Here is a 14,014-nt window from a genome sequence, read left to right on the forward strand (position 1 = left end):
ATAAAAATAAAAGAAATCAGCTGAATGTTACAACTTTTAAAGGAGAATTAACCTTGATGGATGGCCTGAGCCAATAGTATGTGCACCAAGTTGTGAGGTCTTCGGCGATTCAAGACCCTGACACTGAACATTTTCAGAAAAGCTGAGAGTCAAAAAAATTTAATTTGATGATGTTTTTTCGAAGAGAATCAGATCTGGAGTCGTGGTTCTGTCTCTTACTGAAGATTGCTGTTGAACATGAGCAATAGTGTTCGTCTGATGAAATAAACCCCGATGATGCCGCCGTGACGGTCACCTCAGTTTTGGCTTGGAGACCTCAAATTTTCATGACGGTAAAGCCCTTTTTTCAAACTTTCGACGTGGAGTTCGAAAGACAGCCAAGAGTTGATCTCCTCGGTTTTCCGTTCCAGACATTTCGGACTCTGCCTCATGGATTACGATCGCCAAGTGTGCAAGCTTCACGGTACTCTAACATTAAACTGCTGGAGTAATCTTCCGAGGGGTCAACCGCCTCGCCGTGTTTGTTTTCATGGTAAAATCCAGTTAGGACAGAGGAGAGGGAGAGTTCAGAGTGATGCAACGAGTCGGGGATTGAGACAGTGAACCGTTGCGTGCGTTACAAAACACGCTTCAGCAGCGGTAAAACCACTGGGCTGCAAAAAATGGTTGAGGCAGATGTGTCAATACAGATACAGTACAGATGTGTCAGAATGTAATCTAAAGGAAAGTCCATTATGATATCTTAGAGGATTATCTGGCAGGCCCCGCGCGCACGAGAATGATTTACACTCGTCGTAAACAAACTGTGTGTTTTTGTGGGACTGGCTGGAGGCGCCGTGGCACATTTTAATGCGTCGATTAGTATTCATCCACATGATGCATTAGCGTTTTGAGCTGTCCTGGTTTGTGACCCCGGGGGCGTTAGCCGAGAGCGCTCGGATCGCACTTTAGATGTTTACTTCAGGTTTGTGCCATGATGGCGACTCCGGGGCCTCGGCACGGATCAAATCAGTTCATGAAAAAAAAAAAGACATAAATCTGCTTACAGCTGGAGAGTGCGGCTTTATCCTGAAGCCTCCGATTTAAGTATAATGTAGCAGAAGCATGTGCGACAACATGTGTGTCATTAGGTTACTCCTGACTGCTCCTCTGCCGTGATAATGGAGGATTTTCATGCATGTCTAGATTATGTGCTGAAAATAATGCCCCAGACAGAGCAGCACAATAATCGGTGGCACAGTGACCATTTCATTTTCTTTTTTTTCTTTTTTTTTTTTCTCTCTCTGAGAGTGAGGGAGAGACCATCTGTTCCCCCAGAACCAAACTAAGAGCAGCGGCGTTCTGAATTATTCATTTCTCTAACTGTAACACACCGCTCCAGACATTTGGTCTTGCTCTAAAAGCTTACCTTATGACACGAGGCAGCGTGTCTCTCCCTCACAGCCGAGGGAAGATAGATTGTAACGGATCCCCAGGGAGAGCGATACTGTATGGGAGTCAGATATATCGCTCGGCCTCGCTCAATTCTCAAGTCCTCCTCTTGAATAGACGGGTGTGACCGGGGTCTTACCCTCAGCTCTCATCTCCACCTCGGCAACAATCCTGATTGACACAGAGATTGTCCATTAACATATCACATGGGTGAATGCGTCCTCTGTGCAGGCGATGTTCTCTGTGAAAATCCTCTGCTATAAATATGTTTTCTTCAGGCTACAGCGAGAACAAAACGGATATCAAACGTGCTGATCTGAAAGGTACAGGTTGTCTCTGGAGAACGTGATGTCTTTGAGTCGCACTCCCCCCCCCCCCCCCCCCCCCCGCCACGATTTGTTGCTTCGCCGCACACAGATTTATCCAAACGCGCAAAAAAACTTTTCAAAAGAAGACTTCTTTCTTTTGGTTTCATCTGAGAGATTACATGTTTTCTCTGCCTGTGTTCCTACCCCACAGGGTCCCGGGCACGGTTTGAAGACAGCGCACCTCGGATTGTGGAGGACCCCTCGGATTTGATCGTCTCCAAGGGGGAGCCCGCCACCCTCAACTGCAAGGCGGAGGGCCGCCCCACCCCGAGCATAGAGTGGTACAAGGATGGCGAGCGCGTGGAGACGGACAAGGATGACCCCCGCTCTCACCGCATGCTCCTGCCCAGCGGCTCCCTCTTCTTCCTGCGCATCGTGCACGGGCGCCGGAGCAAACCAGACGAGGGCGTCTACACCTGTGTGGCCCGCAACTACCTGGGAGAGGCCATTAGTCGTAATGCCTCACTGGACGTCGCCAGTAAGGCTTATTGATCATGGTCCTAAATATGTGTGTGTGTGTGTGTGTGTGTGTGTGTGTTGTCTTCTGCGCTACATGTTGATGTGTGTGCAGCATGCAGATGCTTCACAGTTGTGTCCCAGATCTTTTCTCGCAGCTGTCTGGCAGCTCTGTGGAGGTCCACTGGAGAGCTGGCTGTGCTTAAAAATGATGATATGAAACAGCCTCACTGTAGGAAGCGGCCCCTGAATAGATGCTGGACATAAATTCAGTAATAAGTAATAGCCTGTGGATTTAGGCAGCCGAGACAACAAGTTTTATGTCTTTCGTCCTCTGTGTTTTTGTGTGTGAGGTGTTTAATTGCAGCTTGAGAAGAGGCACCCCAGTGAATTTAGACACTTTCCGGGGAAGTTTTGCTTGTTAACTACTTCTTCGCTGACCAATTTAGGGAAACCAGGCATGAACTGAAAATGGAAACGGACAATTTAGCGTCTCTAAGTGGCATCATTCTGACCCCGCTGTGACAAAGACAAGTGGACGAGAAAATAAAAGAGGCAACTTTCAGTTTTCCTCAGAGCAGCAACAACAACACAGACACACAGGACAAAAGTGAACGTTTATTCATTTATTTAGCCTCTAATGGAGTGAAATGTGAAAGCAGATGGACATGGTGCCAGGCTGCCGGCGTGACTGGTTTCCAGTCAGCCCTTATTTTCCCTGGAGATGTCTCTGCAACATAATACACAGGCGTCATTTGGTCAACAGTGTTGTTTCTCCACATTCAGTCAATTTTTTGACTGTTTTCAACAAGTATTCTGACATATTACACCTTTAAGTACGTAACTCTGTAGGTAACATGGATAAAATAATATGTTAGTCATTGGCCAACGTTGTAACATTTCAATATAGTGTATTAATACGTTTTGTCTTTTCTGATGTTAGAGGTTGGTGAAGAGGAGGTCTGTAGTAAAGTATCACCATGACTACAGTTTAGATAATAACATAGTTTCGGAAAATAAATTCAGACTTACATTTGAAACATTAATGAGGCAACATGTGTTAAGGTGCATTAAAGCCATCTACCAAGGCAAAGTAAGAACAGAGAGAAACGGCCGCTGGATTGTTTACAGAATAATATCATGATATCAACATTTCATTTTTGAATATCTTGATTATTATCAATGCAGATTAATCATGCCAGCCCTAATCTTTACCAAGGAGGTCATGTTTTCATCCCTGTCTGTCTGATGGTTGGTTTGGCAGCAGGATTACTCAGAAATTACTGAATGTATTTCCAGAAAACTTGGATGGAGGACAGGTCTCGGCCCAGATTAGATCCGATTGACTTTTGTTGTGGATCTGAATAAAGCACACAGCACACAGATCCAATAATCTTTCCTTGCCTTCTTTAACATCGTGTGATCGGGTGTTTTATTTACCTTTTTCGTCAATCAGATGTGCTTTAATGTCGATTTGAATACGTTAAATGCAGTGTCGCATTAGGTTTGATTGAATTAAAGGGGAGTGCTGGGCCTTGGCGGAGGTTTGCGCTCTACTCAGCGCCACTCTAGTTTATGTGATCAGTTTACGGTCTCCACAGACGACGTGAATTGGGGTAAAAAAAAAAAAAAAAAATCAATTTCAGGAGAGAGAATTTGGCTCAGTGCATGTTCTAATTTTATTCCCCACCTCTGCTGTAGAGATTTAGGGCGTCTGGCGGGATCAGCGTCAATCAGTAAACGCGCCTGAGCCTCCTACAACATCCCAAACTCTTCAGGTTAACAGAAAAACATTACCTCAAACACTTGACTTTGTGTCAGAGTTAATCAGTTATGCCATGCATCTCACTTCAGCAGCTGCGGGAAGACTGTTTTCCGTGTCGGTCAGACTCAATCAAAGTGCTTGAGATGATTTCTGTTAAAGTGAAGAGTTTGGGAAAGCTGTAGGAGGCTCGTGCTTCTTGCTGCGATCAGCGTCTCTCCTGCCAGAGTCTGACTTTCCAGATTCTTTATAATGGAGGTGGTGAAATAAAGTGTTATCGTGACTAATGGACAAAAAGTGTGAGAATACCACTCAGGTTGATAAATGTTGGAACTTCGCCTTAAATAGCTTCTACTTATCTCTCCTTTTTTTTCTCCACATCACAGCCACTTATTCTTTAGTCCCTACACAGAAAACGAGAGCAGCGATTACTATTATTTTCATTATCAATTAGCGTTTTGTCGGTAAACTGTCAGGAAACAGCGAAAGGTTCCTGTTATTGCTTCCCAGAGACCAACGTGCTGTTTTGAAGTGTCACAGATGTCCCTAACATATTCGACTGACTCATATGTGGAGGGAATAATCACAGTTCTTGGCATTTTTGCTTGATCGGTTCAATAAGAAACAAATCGCCGCGGCTCAGTAGTATTGTGTCGCTCGACCTGTGGAGACCTTCTCAAAGGCAGCCGGATTATCATCACATCATGTGAGAGTCCTCCCTGTCCGTACCAGCAGAACCGTGTGTGTGAGCTCCCATGCATTTCGCATGTGTTTCTCTTGCACAGATGTGTTGTCTGCTGTCTCCAGAGCTCAGCAGGGGAGTGTGTGCCTCCCCTCCTATCTTTGTGAAAGTGCAGTGAAGTAAGAAGCTCCTACTAGGAGCCATGTCTATTATTTTCCCTCCTCGGTTCAGGACACGTGCCATTGTCTTTCCCTCCCTCCTAATTGTGCCAGTGCGGCTCGGCCCTGGGCTGAACCGCGGCTCTCTTTGGCACGGGGAAATGGATTAGTCAGTGGGTTGATTAGGGGGAAGGAGCGTTAGATTAGCAAGGTCGAACTGTCCTCGTTATAAAAACACAAAACAGCAATTTGAGCGCAGTCCTATCTTCCGCCATATTCTGGCTTCCTAACTGGCACTTAACACTGCGTGGAAGTGCTCACGGCTGGCTGAACTCATCTGGAAGCTCATGTCCAGAAATAGGGACGGCCTCCACAACATAAACTGTATGTTGGTAAAAAAAATAAAATAAATAAAAGCATAAACAGCTGCGGCTAATGCAAACATCCAGGCCGGGGAAGGACGTGATGCGTGCACAGTCATGCTGCCTCTTCTAAAACATCGATAATGGAATTAAGCGCTGTGTACAGTGCAGTCAGATCAGTGGAGGGATGACTCACCTGCAGGCACCGAGTGACTAACAGCATTAATAAGGGCCTGCTTTTTGTTCTAATCTCGCCGCCTGTGGCCAGCGAGGGCATATGCTAAGGCAGCATGGTGGTGGTCTTAGACTCCCCCTCCCCTCTGTGTGAGGTTGTGCTGACTGTGGGGTAAGCAGTGACCCAATTAGCTCTGGCAGCGAGCGGAGAGGAGGGTGGGATGGGGCGGGAGGGGGTGGTGGTCCGCAGTGTTAATGAGAGGCCAGTTTTTAAGCTGGTGGTCTTGCAGTAATGTGTGAGTGTGTGTGTGCGAAGCAGGAGTCTGAGGGGCAACAGGTGGGTGGAGGAAGAGCTTTAAAACTCCCACTGAGCAGTAATTAATACCGATGCATCTGTTCTCAGCGCGTCTGCCTGCGTAGGGGGAAGGAGCGCTGACTCTAACCTGGGTTTAACCACATTAATTACACATTAATTGCCGGTGAATGATGCATAATGCATTGTGCTGCATGACTAAGACTTTTCTCTGCAGTGGACTCACAGATTTGCTCTTCACTCACGGAGCCGCTCATAATTTTTTTTTTTGACCCCCGGGTACTTAATTTGAATTTACTGGCACAACGTCTGCTTATTATTTACACTGAAGTGGCATCTTGGCTGGAATCGCTTCTGCTGAATTATATTTAAAAATGATTATGGTCAAATATAGATCGCAGAGGAAAAAAATAAATAAAAGGGCTGTGTTTGGGTCTGTGCAGTCTGACTCACTTCATGTAGACTGTTGTTATGAGCCTGTCCTGGGGCGCCTGTTTCAGGTCCTTTTCGCTATCTGCCTGCGGCTGATTTAAAAGAAAAAAAAAAAAAACAAAAAAAAAAAACCCCATTGCAATAACATCTAAGTAAACAACAAGCAAGCTAACTAACAAGCTAGCACTTGTCACCTTTACTTTTGAGGGCATTTAGCCATTTTAAATGTATAATGTCAAGTTCACCCTGACGCTAATTTGTTCAGGCACAGCATCCTGGGTAAATCACTGCCCAGGATGATGTGTTACACTGTATCTGGACGCAGGGTTGGAGGCAGGGTGCTGTTGTACGTTTCATGTATTTCATTATCTTTTTTGTGTGTCTTTCGTTTTCAGGTCGCTTTTCGATGCGCGAACACCGCAGACTGTATGCAATACAGACAGAGCTTTCAGCTCTGAAATGTGAACCCTAAAGTGGAATTTCCCTTTAAACTGCATTCTTTCTGATAGCCTTCAGAGGGTCATTAACGAGTCAGCTTGTGTGTAAGCTTATGAGAAAATTATCCTACTTCTCACTTGATTTAATGCCCCAGCAACAGATGCCGAGTGAGTTAATCGTCTCAATCAATACTTTCGAGCTGTCTTCAACACAGTCTGATGTTCATGTTATCTAAATTATTGTCCCATGTAGAGTAAAATAGACAATAAAGCAGGGAAGGCCTTGTGACTGACAAGAGGCTACCATGGTGTGTCCTCAGTCTTCTGAACACAAACCTCCACTGGATCGATGTCACCTTAATGACTGTTTTTTTTTTTTTTTCCCATGGGCAGTGAAGCAGTGAACAAGATAAAAAAAAAAGCCCTGAGGCGTATCAGTTGTTTTGCAATATTTTGCAAAGAAGGTGGGATCATGAAGCAGACATACAGCCAAGTCGGTTCTTTTGGATTTGCAACAACGCCTTGTTGTTTGAGCCACACATTTAGGCTTTCTAGATCATCCAAGTGCGCATATTCAAATTGTTTGTGTTGTTTTGTCTGATGAACGGTCCAAAAAATGAAAAGATACTCAGCTTCGTGCGACGAAGAGCAGCTTAAAAAAGCGCACATTTTTGGAGCTCAATCCAATGAATAACTTTTTAAATGTATCAGAAGATGAATGATCACTGGTACATTTACTGACCTCTGGAATAGCTGCGTAAAATTTCAGCAAGCTTGATTCCACTATTGTTGTCCTCCTGTCCCCTGGTCAAAAGGGCTGGAGCACATGTATGATGACATGAATCCATTTAAGGTGCGATAGATTGTGTTTACCCAAAAGAGCTTCAAGACGAGTGAAGACACCTGTAGCGAACCTCTCGCAGACGCTGGGTAAGTAAAAAGCATAACAGGAAGTCTCGCCGAAAAATTCATGCATGGTATCAGGAGCAGAGAAGTGGTGTGGATGTGTCTCCATGAAATAGAAGATAATTGGCCGGGACAAACGCCGACTTTAGCTCTGAGTCATAGAGGTTTGTGTCAAAACATAAAAAGGATTCAAGACCTAAGATAGATTTCTTTTTTTTTTCTGTGCAGTCAGTCCCTATTTCCTGCACAGCTGCAGTTGAGGTGATGTGTTTTATGCTCTAATGCATTTTGCGCACCCCGAGGTCCACAAGTTATGTTTTTTGTATAGCTGCTGTTGCTCCGTTTCTGAAGTAGCTCGTAGCAGGAGCTCGCTTTGCTCGAAAATGCCAGCAGCAGTCATTATTCTTGCTTTTTTTTCCCTTTCTTTCTTTTTTTTTTTTACTCTTCTCTTTCGCTGTAAGCTGCTGCTGACCGGCTGACTTGCCTGGCTGGTAAAAAACCCAGAATAATGAGACAGACAGTGGGAGTGGACTGAAATCCACCCCCCATTTCTTCCAGTGTTTTTAAGCTTTGAAATAACACAAGGAAGGGGCGGGGGGAGAGCAAACAGTAGTAGTGTCTATTTCCAAATCATGAATGTGAATGTCTGCCTGTCTCAGCGAGGGAGGAGCCGGTCACATGGTTGCGGCGGGGATTAGAATAAAGTAGGACAAATAAAAAATAAAACTTGTTTAAAAGCCTTTCTAGCCAGATGTTCCTCTTACTCCTGATGAGGGATTATGGAGGAATCAAACTTCTGGTCGCAGCTTGTTTCTTGGCTTCTCCTGCTCCGTGTTTTCACTGGGAAGAATCCTCTGATATAGATCATCTCCGATTTATACAATTCTACATGCGTAGTTTGGAATTGATCAGCCAAAGCTTGACTCTGAATTTGTGCAAATCGCCGCTGCTTACGGTTTATATTACCGCCGTCGAGCCTCGCCGATAATGCAAAAACGTGTCGTTGCTATGCAATATCTGCTCGTAATTGAAACGCCATCGCATTTTCCGAAAGTGGAGGAATTTATATCCGTGGGTTTTTTTTTTCATAAAGACTGTTTGCCCTGGAGTCTCTTCTCATCCTCCATCAACACAATCAGACAATGGGTGGATTAAAGCAATCTCTCTTCTCTGTAAGCAAAGCCTCCATTAGCTGTGACAGGGCAGTATCATGGCAATGGGATTAGACCACCTCCCTAACGGGTTTAGTGCTCTCTGAAATAAAAGAACAATAAGAGCCGGGCAACGGGTCATCTCAGGCTCCTACAAAAAAAAGTCAGCTCACTCCCTGTCCTCTCACCTCTCCGTCCACCCTCCTACCTGTCAGATAACGCAGAGCCTGGAAATCATTCCCACATCTGCCCAGCCCCCGCTGTCTGCCCCGTCTGCGTCCTACACTCACTGTCACCTCGTTTTGTTTTTTTTTTAGCACAAAAGCTTTTCTATTTTTTTTTTTTTCGGTCCTGTCCGTCAAGCTCAGCAATCACATTTACTTTTAACTCGCCGGTTATGTAAATGGAACGGGAACTGTTAAGTGATTTGCCCTGTGGCTGCTTGATTTGAGGTGAAAATGAATTGACAAATAAAGCTCCTGTCAACATACATTCGTCAGGTTTACATGCGGCACAGAATGCCAATGCCATACATACATTTTTTTTCTTGTGATAAATCTCCCTTCCTCCCTCTGCTCATTTCTCCAAAAACACTAACAGATGGCCCTTCTGCCGTCCCGGAGCTCCTCTCTGCTCAACACTAATATTATAGAGATAAATGTCACTTAAAACTCAAGTGATGAATATTCTCTGGGAGATTAAATCTCCTAATCTGTATATCCCCGAAATATTAAAGTTATGAAAAAGGATGGCCGCCCTCAGAGTAGCGGCGATGTAACCGCTGAGAGTCATTTAGCGCTGCTTCACCATTATTTAAGCACGCAGGGAAGCGCCTTTGGGGAATATGAGGATTTGTCTCTGCAGAGGCAGGGTCAGGCCTCAGCTGCCCCGCAGTAACCGCTCTTCCCCCAATCTGAGCCCAGTGTGGGCAGACGGACGGAAGCGATAGCGCAGGGCCTGGTTTAGAAGATTACTTGGCCTACTTGTATTATGTCTGAGGAGTTAAGTCAGGGACAGTGGCCCCTAAGGAGGGAGGGAGGGGGGTTGGGGGGTTCGTCTCAGTGTTTCTGAGGAGATTGGACGGTTCTATGCCGGGATCATCATCACAAAAACATCCATGGGAAACTCTTTGGCATAGCCTATCAGCCTTTCAAGTTTGCAAAAGGAAGGATCACATTAACTTGAACACAGCTTCAAAGAAAAATTTCGGAGATCGCGTTGCCGGGTGTTTTGGGGGTAGTGATGTCGGGAATACATTCTGCTCTCTGGCATGTGTTTCAACCCTCAAATGTCCCACTTTCTGGGAGTCTGAGCCGGGGGACTCTGGGTTTCAAATGCTAAAGGTGTGTGCGTGCGTGTGTGTGTATTCACTATATCTGTGTGTGTGTGTGTGTGTGTTTGAGTGAGTGTGCAGTTCAGGGATTAGCTCTCTGCCCATAACTTTTTCACTCCAGTCACCATGGCAGTGAAACAAAGGTCTCTGTGCACCCATCTAACCAGGCCTTACAGACGGAGGTCTAAAAATAATGCAGTGCTTTCAATTAGCCCTTCAGCTCTGCAAAGCATTTGAAACAGGCAGCCAAGTGAGCAGGGTCGTGGTTATGCGGTGAACAGACCTTTGGGAGGAGTGTGAGTGCCTTTGCTGGTTACAGTCGAGACAAGACTCCGCTATAGCTCCTGCAAAAGGCTCCTCAAAGGGGCAATTTGTAATTAAAGGCTGGAATTTAAGGTTAAATCCAACATTATTAACAGAACGTGAGGAAACAGCAGTGTGATGTTGTGACAAAGTCATCTGCGTATGGGCTCGCAGACATGTCTGTCAAAGTTAGCATGCTAACCAGCTAGCTCTGGTACATCTTGTCTCACTGTAAAACCTTTTCTGCTAAAGGTGCTCTGGGAGTATAACTGTTCTTCTTCTCACAAACTCAGATAGCCTTTCTTCAAGAAGTCAGGCAGTTTTTATAAACTTTTTTCCTGGGAAAAAGCTGCCATGCTGCCCCCCAGGATGACAGGAGGAACTGCACCATCGGTCCGTGTCAGTGAGCTTTCTGAAAGGTATAGAAATAGGGACGAATTGAACGCAGAGACGGAAGGCTCCGTCCGTATCCTAAGGTTGAGCATAAATGAGCCAATAGTTGTAAATTAATATTTTCCTTACCAAGCCTAAAAATACAAGCGTACACCTTCGGAAATCCAATTTCTCCCTTTTACCAAACGACAAGCTTGATTTAGTTTTGCTCGTGTTTGTTCAAGCTTAATAATTAATTTGAATGATGAAGTCATCTTATAAAACTCTTCTATCAAACGAGACATCAGTGAAATACAATGCACAGTGAGTCTTGGTTTGTCTCTCAACAGATACCTCTGGTTTGGTTGAAATAAATACTCAACAGACAGTAAGATGTGAAAATACTGTCGCTGTTCTCTTCTGATGTTGTTGCCTGACGCTTCTCCTGTCCCCGCCTGCTGTGTCTTCTCCGGATTCCCTGTCTTAAAAACTCCAGGCAGCTAATTGGCTAATGTTAGCCAGCAAAGAGCCGCAGGTGTCGGTTACTCTAGTGACATACTGACCCCTCGCCATATTTTACACCTTTTATCATCCTGTTTCGTGAGCGTCTTCAGGGTGTTTTCTGTGGCAGATGCCCACATACGCCCACGGGCTCCCCTAGCTCCCTGGTCTGGGAGGTTCCTCCTCTGCTGTCACATAATCATAATCGCTATCATCCGCTCGGAGATGTGTTACAGTGTTTGACCATGAATAATGATTGAAATATCTCTGCAGTGTAATGAGAAATGTTATAATGTCAAAGAGGTGAGGAGTTTTGAATGAGTCTTCATTTTGGAAAAAGACTTCTCACTTCACGTCGCCTTGTCCTAAATGTCATGGCATTAAAAAAAAAAGAAAGAAGAGGAAGAAGAAGGAGAGATCCCATTCTGCCGCTCTGTAAGGAAAGTAAACTTCTGCTTCATTTCAATGAAGCTCTGTTTAACTATGTCTGCATGATTGATTAACTCATATCACGCAGCTTGTTTTAGAAAAAGGGGAGTGTAATGTGCAGATTGACGAATGTCCACTTCAGACCCGAGAGGGAAAAAAAAAAAAAAAACTGTCCGCCGACGCTTTGCAATATTCATAACCGCTTACCCAAGACAATTACGGCCGTCAAACTAGACTGAGGAATGATTTCACATCTTTAAATAGTCGAGATTTTGCTCAAGCCCGGTGGGTCTGAATATTGACGTTGCATTAAAGGCCAGCGCCGCCGTGTTCACACAGACCTGTGAGACGATAATAAATGTGTGGCATAGATGTATTAATTGGCTTAGAATAAACTGAGTGCTTAGTTAAATTGATTTAAGGTGGATTACAGCAACGTGACTAAATCCCAATAAGTAAAGTCTGAACTGAGATTACAGCAGTTGATCGTCCACTGTTTACACTTCGCCCCTGTTTGCTTTCTGTTCGAGGACTGTAAATATGCAGCCTGCAGCGATGATGCTGGCGGATTTAACACTCACAAATTTGCAGTGACACCTGGGTCGTGGATTTAAGTATCATAGCCTTCTCATTTGTAGCCGGCAGCTGTGGATTTTGGTCGCGTATAATAAGAAGCAGATGCGGGAATTCCCAATAGTAAAAGAGATGTCTGTAAAAGTGCTGACAGGACACCTCAAACTCAACCTCGACTACAGGCGTCAAATAGCTTTCTCGCTAAATCTTGCTAAATACAGTGCAGGACAGAGGAATTGTTGTGACTCTATTATTGCAGCTAAGTATGACTTTTGTGAACCCCAAAACAATGCTGACAGTTAATAACAGGCCCCTGAAGGCAGGCTAGGCTATAGGTAGTAGGCTAACATCAGTGTCCCAGACAAGCTAATGCTTACGGTTTAGGTTAAAGCCGATAAACTCACTGCTTTATGTATTCCTTACACATTTCTTTTTCTTTTTTGTTGTTGTTTTTTTTTTTTAAAAAAAGCTTCAGATGCCCCAAAGTCTTGATTTCACGGTTGCTCAGGCTATGACTAGATAATGGCTTTTCGGGGGTTTTTGGCTCACTCGATGATTGAGAAGTGTGTGTTTAATGTCAAGTCTGCCATTAGCTGTTTTCACAAGACTGTGGGCAGACAACAGGAGATTCTCCTCGTCTCTCCTTGTGGAAATACTGCAGTTTGGTTTGGGTGAGGGGTGGCACCTGGGCAGAGACTGCAGGAGGAGGACCGTCCACAGTACCGACATGTCCGCAGCAAGCATTGCGCAGTCAAGCCCCGTGACAGGTCCTCAACATACCTGCTCTATTTCCACATGGTCGCAATCAGACATTACACGGACTGTAAGTGGCCATTTCACGTCTGCTCCAACCAGCTCTGACATTTGCGTTCGCACACACAGCTCCCTCTGAGGAATGTCTGCACAATTTCTCATGGTGTGTTCTCAAGTGATGGATTGTGCGAGTAGATTGGCAGGAAAAAAAAAAAAAAAAAAAAAAGCAGAATTAATCATAATTATTTGCGAAAGATCGCTAAAATATTCATGGCAGTATCAAAGGAGATTGTATTGATCGATGACGCTGGATTAAAAACACTTTGGTGGAGAGAGAAAGGCTGTAGGCTGCAGCTACAGGATGTGGTCCGACATGACGAGTGAAGTCGTTTCACGTGTGTGTGTGTGTGTGTGTGTGTGTGCGTGTGCGTGTGTGTGTGTGTGTGTAAAAATGTGAACCTGTCAGCATCTGAGTACGAGTTTCCATTGTACAGGAGAAAGCTCCGGTTCACGGTTCACACTGAGTCTTTCATCTGTCAGTCACCACAGAAGATTAGAAGATATCAAAGGTCGCCGTGTCAAAGTCATCTCATCCTGTCGTCATCCGACGGGTGGCAGGAGTGCAAACTATCGGGGGGTGACTCGAGGATAAGCCTCTCTCTCACTCACTGCTGATTCTGTTGGAGTGTTGCAGGATGGCAATTGGAATCAGAGACACGGTCCTTTCATTAATGCAGCGGCCATTTTTTTCTCCCTCACACTTGGGCTAAATTATGAATGCGCCGTTATTTGTTTACTCCGTGTTGGGCAGAGAGATGTGCATTATTCATCCGTTCTGACAGGAGAGACAGCGGAGTAGGACACAGTCATGGGAAAACGTTAAAAAGAGGCAGCGCAGCCTAACAAGGACGGTGCCAGGGATTTGGGCAGTCATGCACACGCAAACACAATAATCGACTTTTCCCTCAATAAGCTTGAAGAAGATGGCTCACTCTGGAAAACAAGTCTAAATGATATCCAGGACAAATTGGCGTTTCTTTTGATTATGGCGGTCGTGTGTCTGCACTGCTGCTCACCGATCTGTGGGTCTGATTTCCAGGCTTTGTTTAAAAGCGCAG

At 44.9% G+C, this 14,014-nt stretch overlaps 1 protein-coding gene across 3 annotated transcripts in view; it reads left to right on the plus strand.

Annotated features, from left to right (window-relative positions):
- zgc:77784 (uncharacterized protein LOC402947 homolog) overlaps positions 1-14,014 on the plus strand; it is a 56,313-nt gene that overhangs the window by 9,278 nt on the left and 33,021 nt on the right. For all 3 annotated transcript variants that reach the window (XM_037084739.1, XM_037084749.1, XM_037084759.1), the window contains exon 2: positions 1,951-2,277. In XM_037084739.1, coding sequence (XP_036940634.1) covers positions 1,951-2,277 — 327 coding nt within the window. The remainder of the gene's footprint in view (positions 1-1,950; positions 2,278-14,014) is intronic.

Source organism: Acanthopagrus latus, chromosome 2 (genome assembly GCF_904848185.1).
Source record: "Acanthopagrus latus isolate v.2019 chromosome 2, fAcaLat1.1, whole genome shotgun sequence".
Lineage (NCBI taxonomy): Eukaryota > Metazoa > Chordata > Actinopteri > Spariformes > Sparidae > Acanthopagrus > Acanthopagrus latus.